Source organism: Amia ocellicauda, chromosome 5 (genome assembly GCF_036373705.1).
Source record: "Amia ocellicauda isolate fAmiCal2 chromosome 5, fAmiCal2.hap1, whole genome shotgun sequence".
NCBI classification, from domain to species: Eukaryota; Metazoa; Chordata; class Actinopteri; order Amiiformes; family Amiidae; genus Amia; species Amia ocellicauda.
This window is the reverse complement of record NC_089854.1, coordinates 6,681,413-6,694,285: the sequence shown is the minus strand read 5'-3', so window position 1 is coordinate 6,694,285 and position 12,873 is coordinate 6,681,413. Positions and strand designations below refer to the sequence as shown.

The following is a 12,873-nucleotide window of genomic DNA, read 5'->3' as shown; positions in this document are numbered from 1 at the left end:
AGAGCTATATGTGCAAATCTGTTAATAAAATAAATAATGATGAATCAACACGATTATATCTCTTTCACAATGACAAATGGTATTACAAAGCTATATTATACTCACTCACAGCTTACTTTACATTTAATTCAAATATTTAGTAACATAAGAAGGAATAGGGGCGAGACATTCACCCACGCAGAGATATTTACTTTTGAATTAGCAAAAGCCGCACAAAAAGCGGTTATGGTGGTTCTACTGTTAAATCATTAATAAGCACTAGATAGTGTACAGTATATGATCGGGTATGTTGTTTGTGTTGTGTATGTGCACTCGTGTGTTACAATATTGCTTTGTATAGGAACAACTTATCACTCAAACATCACTAAACACTAATAAATATGAAACATTATTCAGAAATTACTTTGATGTGTTGTGTGTTAGCTGGGTAATAATGCATTGGTACAGTACACAGAAATAATAATAATAATAATAATAATAATAATAATAATAATAATAATAATAATAATAATAATAAACATCAAACAACTGTAGAAAACTCACCAAAGGAAATGCAGAGGCATGTGGTGTTGGGCGAGCTGGAGGAGGGAGTGAAAACGGGAAGGACAGAATTTCGTTGGCTCTGACGCTCCGACGGTTTTTATTCGTGAAAGCGATTTAATTTCGTTTGAGGAATAGCAAGGTTGTAGAATAACGTCTTTGCTGGATCGAATTTTCGTAAATATTCGGATAAGGAGAGACATGTAAGTGGCCTCCCCAAGATGTGTCCTCTTGTTTTGATCTAAAGCATCCCTTATCACGCCTGAAAAGTTTATTTCATCTTCCCATACTCTTTAATCTCTCTCTCAATCTCTCTCATATATATATATATATATATATATATATATATATATATATATATATATATATATATACACACACACAAAATGGTAATTATCTATCTCTCTCTCCATTTTGTATAATTAAAAAACAGGTGTAGGGTAGGTAGGTTGCCTGTTTGTACTGTATAGAGCTCCGTTCAGAACCCGTTTCTCACCCGATCAGTGAAGAGAGGAGATATTGAATTGAAATTCCAAATTTAACACATGCATCTAACCTTCATTTAGGCCAGTGGTCTCAAACTCATTCCCTGGAGGGTCGTGTGTATGATGCTGGTATTCGTTCCAACAGACTCCTCAATGACTTAATTGGTGTAATTGTTTAATTAGATAGATGCATTTAAACACCTATCCAGGCCCCGAGATATGTTATAAGCAACTGTAGCTTGAATCAAACGCACTTTTAGACGATAAAACCGTAACATACCTCGCAATATATTTTTTAAATATGTCAAATTGAAAAATTAATTGGACATATTAAGTAATTGAGGACTCGGTTGGAACGAAAATCAGCATACACACAGCCCTCCAGGAATTGAGTTTGAGACCGCTGATTTAGACAGATATAGAAATTGTAATCAAAATGACGACTTTTTTTATTTTATTTTGTTTTTAAATGGCTTGCAGGGTGGATTTGCATCCACCTATGATGGAAACTTTAAATACTTAGTGGTAGCTAATCACTTCAGACATTACAGAGCAGATGGAGAAATACTGTGTACATTTTTGGAGCACCTGGACATGTGTGTTGTTTGTTTAGCGTTGAGCATGGATGTTTGTCCTACAGAAATTATATTCAGTTTTGCAAAACCATCCCATCAGAATGTTTTCCAAAATAACAACCATTTTATGTCTGCCACTCTTTTGTTTGTAAAGTGCAGAACAGAAACCTTTGGTGTGGATAGGTTTGGCATCTTCTTGGATACCTAACCTTCGCATGCTGAGCCAGCGTTCCTTGCCCTATTGTGAAGATGATCAACACCATTTCAGATATTGCATCCCAAACCCCTCAAGATTGACACTGTGGATGTTGGTAGTAGCATCTTGTCTGCTATTTGCCTATGTAAAATGTTTCTAAAATTAAATTAATTTCCATATTAAATTAGCTTTATATTCCAGCCCTGGGGGAACATGTTTAATTGGTAAATTAGTTCAATAAGTGCTGCAAAGGTGAAACTTGGACTGCTTGAATAATAACATAAAAAACAAACAATTCTGAGATGTCAGGGATGGGAATAAACTTGAACACATATCTATATAAATAAAACCAGGGATATTTGTACAACCAACAACTGTTCCTTCAGTTTTCCACAGAATGCACAGAGCTTCATTACAAAGCCTTAGACCGGAACAAATGTACAGCTAAGGGTTATTAACCTCATATGAATGATTATTACACCACTTCTTTCATTCCAAGTGGTTTGGCTCACCACAAAAGATCTGGAGTAATATTTCCTGAGGTTCTCTGCTTTATTAAGAGTTGGTTTCCAGTTTACAATGATACACAATTTGAAGTAGGACTAATAAAAACATTTTTTTTTTTTTTTACAAATTGCAAACATACAAAACAAACATTTATATGTGCCAAGTGATTTGAAAGCTGTAACCCTTAAATGAGCTTTAGCAACCGATGTTGTCCAACAGCATCTACAGTGGCCTTGAATTGTCATATAAACCCCTGCATAATGCATGATCTAGAATATAAACTATTTAAGATTTAAACTCCTATCAACTGGTTTATATAATTTTGGAATAATTGTAATGCTCAGTAAAAGCCATTTGGAAACACCTTTGCTACAGCAATGCCCAAAAAAAATCCACTGTGCCCAAGGACTGTAACACAGCTTTACAGGATCACAAATGACAAATGACAAACTCTAAAACGAACTGCAGAGAAATACTTTAAAAAAAAGACGGCTTATTGCTATTTAAATACATACTGAAGGCCTGGGCTACATTTATATCTATACATACATACACACACACACACACACACACACTAAGTTTTGTATTTGTGTTAAGGCTGTTTTTGTGACATACACTTGCAGTGGTGCCTGAGAGAAATGTGACCCTGAACGTGATTGACAAACACTCCTCAGAGTTGTGTAACACTGGATCTGGGAGGTCCAGCAAAGCAATCCCCAGCTAGCTGCAGCATTCTCCATTTGGAAAAACTCATATGTATTGAATTGTTCACTTAGACACTTCCTTGTGAGTAACAGTGTCTAGGGACATTTTAAAGATTTGGAAATACCAATTGATCTTTCTGCAGCATGACGTTCCAACTTAAAAGACCCAGGTTGGTTCTCCTCCATTTGAATCTTCCTATTAATTAAATCCAATACCTATAGACACTAGGCAAACAAACTGATTTATAAGGACACAGAGAGCTTAAGGACACAGATACCTTTGTAAAGACTTACAATTCTCACAAGAACACATCACATCCTGTGTGGTAACAGTAAAATACACACCTTAGAATGTGTGGAAAGGTTAAAAAGAATTAAAATCAAAACTGCTTCTAAGCATTTTAATAGTGAGGTTTTTGAGCTCAGCCCAGCACTGCGATGAGATCAGCATGATTATTCAGTCACGGACATTGAGCTGTCTGGGAGGTACCAATATTGAGGGATTTAGCCCTTTAAATAAAACAGCAGCTAGTTTTTTTCCCCACCTTCCTAACAAGTGACTCATTCTAATCAATAACTGCAACCACTTTTAGCTTATCCGTTACGCGATACACTCTCAGTGGCACTACTTCTGTCAGCATCCATTAAAGTAAAAAATTAAAGTCTTTCACTAAGATTAAATCTTCAAGGACTTCTACCAATTTCATAAACTCGGGGAAATCACTCATTTGAGCTGCTAAATTAACTCCAGTTACTGAACATCTCCCAGAAGGCCCAACTGAATGTGACGAGGTCTCACAGGCCAAGACAGCGGGCTTCAGTCTTCAGCTGCAGAGGCAGATTGTTCCAGGAGACCAGAAGGAGAAGCAATTGATCTCATTGCCCACTTAATGACAGACAGACAGACGGACAGACAGACAGACAGGGAGCGTGTTGGCATTCAACACCAGAACTACATGCAATCCATTGTGTGAACCTTGCTAGGCCCTTTTCCTAAGTGATAACTATAAGACTTTGCTCTATTTCGGTGTGATGAAAAGAGGAGGTTTAGCAACCAGTGTGTGACAGACGAGTGTCTCTGGACCAGCTCCACTGCCTGTCTCTCAGTCTGTACACTCGCAGGGCAGGAGGAAGGACCGGCTCACAGTGTCCGGGAGGTTATCGCACACGTGCTGGTGCTATTTGGCCGTGGGCTCCGATGGCTCTTCTCTGTGAGGCTTCAGGGTGCTTTTGCTGATGGACAATAGCTCTCGCAGCTCCTTGTTCTCGATCTGCACACAACAGAGGGACCAGGGCAAGACGCAAAGCAAAGGTCAGCATGTAATACAGTAACAAAGACCATCTGAGTGCAACAATTAACTCGCACGACTAGCAGAGTGGTTTAAAACCGACAAACAGGCTCTTTAGTCAGTGTAACTCAATCCCTATTCACATTTCTTCACATTCACGAAATTAATCTGGAAACGAGAGAATCATGGAGAGAGAGAGGGACAGACCTCCAGCTGCGCCAGCCTCTCCTGGACACTGCAGTAGTGCTTGTCGTCTGCGTGGACAGCCCTCCTCATCACCTCGCCCATCTCACAGATGCGCTCCACCTGGGCCTGCACCTCCTGACGCACAGAGAGACACGAGCAGAGAGAGCAGCTCGTGAGCGTGACGGGGGAGAGAGAGAACGAGACAAATGGACTCTAGCGCTTTGCTATGCCCCCACTTCCCCTCGGCCCTGGCGGTGGAGGATGTGGCCTACCTTGGCGTGGTCTTGGTGAAGGCTGAGCACTGGTTTGGTGTCCATCTTCTTCTTGGTCATCATGAAATGCAGCATCTGCTTCCTGTACTTGCCCATGATCAGCTCCAGGGCATACTGGTGCTCCTCTAAAGACAACCACAGCTCTGCAGGGAGACGAGGTGGGGAGATGTCATGCTGTAATGCGCTCAGTTCGTTCATTTGTTCATGTCGGGTCTCAGGCGCAGATACTGCTGTGACGTTTGTGAACTAGGTTTATGGACTTATCAGTAGGAATCGATGTTGACCTTAGCTGTAGGAACAGTGAAGTATAATGCTTCTGTGCCATATATATTCTGTGCCACTTTGCTCTGCTGAACAGATGATCTACAACTCAACACTATTGTTCTAGACCAGATCAGGAGACATTAAATGAGAGGAAATTGGCTAAAGGACGTGTGCATTTCACTCCCCTGGCCGTGGGGCTCTCACCTCTGTTCTCCTGCTGCAGTTCCTTGATCTGCGTGTTCTCCTGGGTCAGCAGGATGTGGGGCTTGTACTTTGACAGCTCTTTCAGCTCAGCACAGTCTTCCTGGTACTGCAGAAGGGAAAATACACAGAAAGGTCACCCTCTCATTTGACCATCTCATTTGGCCTGTGTTTTGAGTAGAAGTCTGTTCTACTCTGTTCTGAGAGAAACAGCACCCTCTACAGCACCCTCTACAGCACCCTCTAAGCACAGCACCCTTTAATTATGTCACTGAATCAATCACCTTCATCTAACACGTTTTAAGTAATCTTAATTTTTAATTGAAATACACCCATGAAACCTGAAGGAAACTGGCTCACTAGGAGCAGGAGTTGACAGCACTGGCATAGACCAGGATGGGACTGAAGATAGAGACTGATTATGCAAGGAATCACTCTCAATATTTCCTGCCCTTGGCTGTGTGTATGCATTTTCTCAGGGCTTTTTGAAGAACATACCCAGGCATCATTCTCGGGTTACTAGTAGAGGTTACTAATACAGTATTTCTAAAGCAGGAAGAGGACTAATGGATTTCCGCGCCTTTGGTTTCGGTCACTGCTCTTTTTATTTCTGGATTTGGGTTTCTGTGATTCCACTGCCATCTGCTGGCCAGGGACAGGAAAATCATAATTCAACAGAATGGGGTAGAAAGTAAAATCTAGGTTACCAAAGTGAAAACAATCATAATTAAAACATTATTTGCTTGCTCCCATCACTGTGATTTCTCAAAGAATGATTTGCAACCTTAAAACAATTACACTTACTTACACTTTAAGAAAAACTGAAGCAATTTTTTTTTGGAAGACTGATTTAGAAAACCACTTTCTCAGCCCACTGACAAATGACACCATCATGAAATGGGACTTTGAAGAAATCCTGTGTATTCCTATATCCTGAAAACACAGATCAAGCAGATAACTCTATGTAACCATGATAGCTTGCAAACTTGATACGTCATTTATCCACAGGATGCACCAACAACCCAATGTTATTTTAGGTAGAGTAGTGCAGGACTAGTGCTAATCAAGGTCTGTGAAACCAGCTGCGAGAGGCTAACATAGCAACTGTTTCATACCGTCCTGTACTGACTTCCATGTGTTCAGGGGAAGAGTAAAGGAGAGTGTTTTATGCAGCTGGGTAGTGATCTGAACAATGAATGACACAAGTTGACAAGCTCCACTGATTGTTACTCCAAGCAGACAGGCCCTGTGCCTGTGGGCAGCCCTCACCTTGTCTGGCAGGGCATTGCCCACCTCCCTCATGCTGTGCACACGTTGGCTCAGGGTGCCCGACTGCTCGATCAGGGACTCGGCCGCCGTGTCATGCTCCTTCAGCCGCTCCAGCAGAGTGCGAGCATCGCTCAGGACCTTCTCCAGTGTGCACGTCATGACCGTCAGACCGGGCCGCACCGCGCTGCGCCGAGGGAACAAGCACAGCAATGACACAGACCGCAGACTCCGGAGCACAGTGCACCGCTTCCCCAGTCTGTGAAACCTAGACCTAGCTGCCTCACCCTCAAATGAGTGAGTTAAGAGACAGACAAAGCCTCAAATATCATATACACAGTTGCAGTTGAAATGATTGGCACCCTTAGGTTGAAACAATGTTCTTCATCTATTAATTTAGTTCAAGGACTCATGCACTCCCTCTCACACCTTTGTGCATTTTAATATCTTATTCTATTAAAGATTTATTTCCCATACATATCTCAACATAAGTGTGTATAAATATGTGCACCTTGTGTGGGACGGCTGTGAGCACAAATCAGCATCACACACAGGATATAAGGAATGCACAGGGAAATACAACACAATTTCCCAGTACAGTGATGGCTCCAAAACAAGGACAGCAATTTACAGTACACAGAATAAAATAACAACAATAATGTGGAGAAGAGGGAAAAAATATATATAGAGAAAAATGAACAGCAAAAAATACAAAACAGAAAGATGTGTAGGAAATATCTTGAAAGCCAACTGGATATTGGACACAACATACACAGTAATGACGTAAGTTGTTTAAACTTGTATATCCATCCGGATCTTATTCTGATGATCACAAGGGCAATGAGTTTTCACTGCCCCTAGTTAAGGGTAATTTAAGGGCAACTTATTTGCGAAAGTTTTTTAAATATTTAGATTATTATTACTATTATTTGCACAGGCTATACATTTGTGTCACGCAGCTAGGTGTTAAATGCTCTGACCGTGAAGACAATGTTTTCTTCCTGCTTGCAGATCCGTGTGGACAGGTTGACAGCAAGGCAGCCTATTGACATTTCATAAGTTTACGGTGGGATTTTAAACCACCACCCCTCTCCAAACAGTAAACCACGTATAAACTCCAGTGTTGTGTCAGAAACGTTCACATTTTAAAACACAACAAAACAAAATAGTGTATTTCTACCTGTAGTTGAGTCTTTTCCGCGGTCGCTGCCGTGTCAACCCCTCGGCTCTTCTCTTTCCCTCCCTCGACGACGCAGCGTCCATACGTCACATCCGTCCCGGGCTCCTGCAGTCCGAGACGTCCGCCGGGTCTTAGTGCGGGTCATATTTGAACGTAAAGCGCTAAGTACAGTATGTTACTCACAGTTGTTATAACTACAATTTAACAAGACTTTGTCTGCATGTGACCGTAATTTAACAAAAATATGATTGAATATGTAATATTATGTATGGTAGAATGCATTTTAGTATCAGTGATCATGTTCATTATAATAATATTAGTGCCATACAGAACTAAATAAATAACATACGCGAACAAAAAATCCCATAAAGGACTAAACATTTTCATACGAGACTTAGAAGTATTGTAGGGTAAAAATGGTGTCATAGAGGACAAACAAGTGATGTAGGGGACAGCACAAATTCATCCATATTATTGAATAGGTAGTTGTTGCAAGTTAACGCAACATGCTTGGTATACATCTTTCTTTCTTCTTACAAAATAAGTTATTTGTATGCTGTACAAGTAACTGTAAATGCATGGTATGGTGCCCTAGGGATGCGTATCAGCTTTGGCCTAATATACTGTACTGCAATATAATATACTGTACTGTAACACACTGTATGTACTGTGATACACAACTATAGTAATCATCATCAGCAGCAAATATTAGTTATCCCCACCCAAGTTTCCTTAAACAAGTACTGTATATGTATTGATTTCTTGTTAAATAAAGATATCTGCTTTTCTTCTGAGTAAATGTCTCTCGCACATTGTCTACTGTCTACTTATATAAGTAATACAAATATTTGGTCAGCACTAGCGTCAACCAACCAACCAAACAATAAAACAACAAACATACAGCAATAGTATAAAGTCTGTGGTTCTTTTGTGCAACATTCTCAGGAAGGCAGTATATTTAAATTGATTACATTTGCTTTCTCCATTAAAATTTGTTTAATAACTTTTTATTTTTAACCAGCAAGAAATACAAACAAGGTAACAACAACAACAAGTTAATAAAAATAACTCTGCATCATAGCCCTTTATGAACAATGCAAACCATATTGGTAAGAAAACACCCACAGGAATAGGTTTTGCTCTTTTCTTTGTTTTTTAATTCTGCTTTTTTGTAAGGTATGGTGCCACATCGAAGGACACCAGTATGTGCGTATCCTTGACCTCTGTGCACATCCCACTTACTGCTGTAAATATCTAATTGAAAGCCATTGATAAGCCCTGACTGGTTGTGTCAGCTCTGGACTGTTATCAGGCCCCTGTAGTGTTTGCAAAGCCTGACAAATACATGTGGCTCATGGCAGTGTTTCAGGTTGCTGTTCAATTACAAGGCTTCCTTCTCCTCTGTTTGCTGGATTCTCCAAAAGACAATACTCCCAATATTGTATAGGATAAGCCTAAAGCAGGTTCACATCCAGACTGTACCATAATCAGACTGCATCAAATGGCTGCCCAATTAACTGAACACCTCCTACTATAATTGCATACATCACACATGCAATTCCAGTTTTGCTCTCCCTTTTACCAATTCAGTAATTTCTGAACTAGTATAAAGAGGGGAGCTGAACTTCTAGATTTCTGATCTGTTCATGTGAGAAACACATCATGGATGAAGCACAAAATAGTCACGACTGAGTTTGTGGGATGAAAACATATTTTTCTTTCCTGATTTTGCTGACTCCACTGGTTCAAAATAACGGATGGTTCTGAGGTCTTTGAGTGCTGGAGAGGACTGGGCTGATCCACAATCTCCACAGACTAACACTGGAGCTCTGGGCCTTGAAAGGTCTCAAATCCCGTAAACAGACTTCCAGAAGATACAAGCCAGGCAGAGAACAGGCCCACTATTTCAGATAGAGGCCAAGGGACGATTAGAAGAAAGCCCTCTAGGCCTGTCTGCAGCCACACTGGCCAGCTGATAAAGTGCTGAGTTGGGCCTTCATTAATGAGCAAAGCGCCCGGCCTCCTGCCTCACAGAGTATCAGCGCTCCCAATGCCTGGAAGTGTAACACAAAACAGAGCAAATCCCTGGAACGTCCTGGATTTGTAACATTAAACAGCTCTGCGGTGCTGCCATTCAAGAAACAAACCTGTATCCAAAAACAACAAAAAATAAAAACTCTGGGATCTTCTATGCAGAACTCTCAATGGGTTTGTTTTCAGTTTTCCATTTGTCACAGTATTTATTTATATATTGGTCCTTTTCAGTACCGTCATATAGCTAAGGGCTTGGTTGTTGGTGTTTTGTAAAAATACCAAGAGAATTTGTTCCTTTCTTTCTTTCTTTCTTTCTTTCTTTCTTTCTTTCTTTCTTTCTTTCTTTCTTTCTTTCTTTCTTTCTTTCGTTTGTTTGTTTCTGTCTGTCTTTCTTATTTACCTTAAAGTTAAATTAGAAAGCAGTAGTTTAAGAATTACATGTTGGGTACACAACCAACATAGTCAGACGAGGAGAGACAGCAAGTAAATAAAGATCTGATTAGGTTAGCTTGTCTTCTTCACAACTCTGGATAACAGTGTCTGCAGACCCCCCCCCCACCAAAAATCAAACACAGACATGATAATGCTTGGATCCCACACACAGGTATGGTGAGCACCTGAAAGAGAGGGACTGAGTTTTGAATAAACAATCTACTGTTGAATATGTCATAAACCCATGATATGTTTATTGTCAGTAAATACGTTGAGATCCTTCAGATTCATAGGAGCACTTATATAGAGACAATCATTTGAAATCAGTGGATCCTTAAGGAAACAAGTTGCAGAACAAGATTCGGGTTGGAACTGACAACTTGCTTTTCAATTAAAAGGTTGCCAAGGAGTGCATTTCCAAATTATTTCAAAGTGAGAGCTGCAGTTATTCCAAACTGACCAGTAAAAAACGAAAGATTACACAAGCGGCTAATATTCCATGGAACCACACCGACAGTCTCCAAAGAGTGGAGAAGTGGTCTTCTGAGGAAACAGTTGATAAAAGAAAATAGAGTCCTATATTTTATATCAAAACATCTGCCCTGCTGTCGACCTAGAGCTTCAAGTATTCGAAATTACTTGCAATGAATCATGCTGTTGCTCAGCCTATAATAAGGACAACTCATACGTTTTTTGTTTACAATGCGACGCTCCCCCCGCTCCCCTGGAGACATTTAAGGAAGCAGTGACGATATTTAAATTAACCCTGAAAGAACCCAGTGGGATGATTATGTCACACACTTTTAACAGGGTCAAAATAAGAAAATATTATCCTACTTTACCATGGCTCTGTATGTGACATATATGGGTTAAACAAGTTATTCAAATATTTTGTTCATGCCAAAACTGAGGAGAAAATCCTTTACACACTGTTCAGCTGTGCGTCCTCAAGGGGCAGAATTGCAACCCCTACGCTGCAGGCTTAATCAAATTTTGAAACACAGAGTACTGGGCATAGTTTCAGCTCTCTGTCTTTTTTCAAATTTTTCCTTTAGTTGTTCTTTCTGTCACAGAAGGTGAGGGATGACAGGACTGACGACAGTGAGGCACAGCTGGCGTGAGAAATGGTTTTCAGTCGTGACCTACACATCCGAAGCCTCTGAGCTCCAGCCTGGACCTCCCACTCACCAAAGGAAGTTCCAAAACATCTAATTTGATCTAAGGGCATAAGCTGAGGCCTACAGACTCCAACCTTCCCCACCCTCCGCCCCCCTGTCTCCAAATAGTGGACATCCCAATGAATATCCCTCCTAACTCTGGTGTCGCTGACAGTACTTCACTTGGAGGAGTTTTATTGTTATTGTTGTTGTTGTTTAGTTTTGTGCGTCTCAATCGAGGAAAGGAATTTCGACCTTGGGAAAAAGCCCTATTTCCACAAGCAGAAATGACAGATTGAAGGGGAGCCCACCCAGACAGCTTTGGATCACGGGCCACTGCAGGTCACCACGAGGAGCTGAATTTATGGTGCGCTGCAAGGAGAAGGCTGTTGTTGGCCTGTTGCGAAACTAATCATGTCGTGTTTTACGAGGTGCGGGGCTCCTCTCCTTAATACCGAGAACCATTTGTTTCTGGGCTACAGGAAAAGCCTGTGATAGTGGCCGCCATCCATCACAAAGGAGCAGATTATTTAGTGTTTATAAACACACTGGTACTGGGAATGTCTTAATGAGTGTGTGCTAGATCCCTCTCTCTCTCTCTCTCTCTCTGTTTTGCGCCTTGTAACTCTTTCCCTTCCACCACTGACTCACAACAGGATTATAAAAATGACCTTATTTTTACTTGTTTTCCCTGCACATGGGTAAACGTTTAGGTCAATGTAGGTAATCAGTGGGTTGGGTTTGCTTGAACACTTGGACACCTAAGGAAGACCCTGTTGGGTTGAAACGCATTGCTGTAGAAGTACTTGTTGAAATTGAAAGGTTTTTGGACTGTGATACTGTAATCTTTTTCCCATTCAGTTTTTCTTTATCTGTTGTGAATATACCTTGGACATAGGATAGGTGTCCGCCAAAATAATAAAACAATGTAAAAAGTACAGACTGAACTTTGAACTAATCCACTAAACTGATTGCATGTTTGTGTTCTAAGGTACAATTAGCACTAAGTTAGTCAAACTCCATCAATAAATTAAGGAATAATCTCTCTTGATATTCTTTTGACTGAAATGTTGCTTTTGAGCAGTCCTGGTTGCCCATTACATTACATATGGTAAGTGTTTCTCCATCAATATTGGATTTAAATATCTGGTTTATACATGACATCCAGCCTGTGCTAATATGTAATATGCTAAGAGGGGAGGGCTTAGATGAACTTGTGGGCCTCTGATGACAGCAGCATAAACTCTGTTTAATTTCCAAATCATCAGTCTTGGATTCCTGACCACAAAAGACAAAACAAGAAACTGTTGTGTTTCAGGATTCTTGCCCCAGCTGTTGAAGAGACAAACCTTTAAAGTTTTCAGCACCTTCATGTTGTTGACAACTTGTCACCGTCTCATCGTCTGAAATATTGTCAGTGATAGCAAAATCTGTTAACACAATCAGAACTTAGTTTGTAAGTCTTTGAAATTCACAGCTGATACCATTGTTAGGTCATTAATACATTATAAAAATATAGAATTTCAGCATGGTACTAGAGAAACTACTGCCCAGGGTTACAAAAAAAAACAGGACAGTCATAAAT

At 40.4% G+C, this 12,873-nt stretch overlaps 1 protein-coding gene across 1 annotated transcript; it reads right to left on the bottom strand.

The window, feature by feature from the left end:
* Nucleotides 1-2,329: 2,329 nt before the first annotated feature.
* Nucleotides 2,330-7,763, bottom strand: sike1 (suppressor of IKBKE 1). The gene is made up of 6 exons (XM_066703455.1): nucleotides 7,666-7,763; nucleotides 6,489-6,672; nucleotides 5,223-5,328; nucleotides 4,755-4,897; nucleotides 4,504-4,617; nucleotides 2,330-4,278 (listed from the first exon to the last, which is right to left on the bottom strand). Exons 1-6 carry the CDS (start codon nucleotides 7,746-7,748, stop codon nucleotides 4,186-4,188), a joined length of 723 nt encoding a protein of 240 aa, XP_066559552.1. The 5' UTR covers nucleotides 7,749-7,763; the 3' UTR covers nucleotides 2,330-4,185.
* Nucleotides 7,764-12,873: the final 5,110 nt, after the last annotated feature.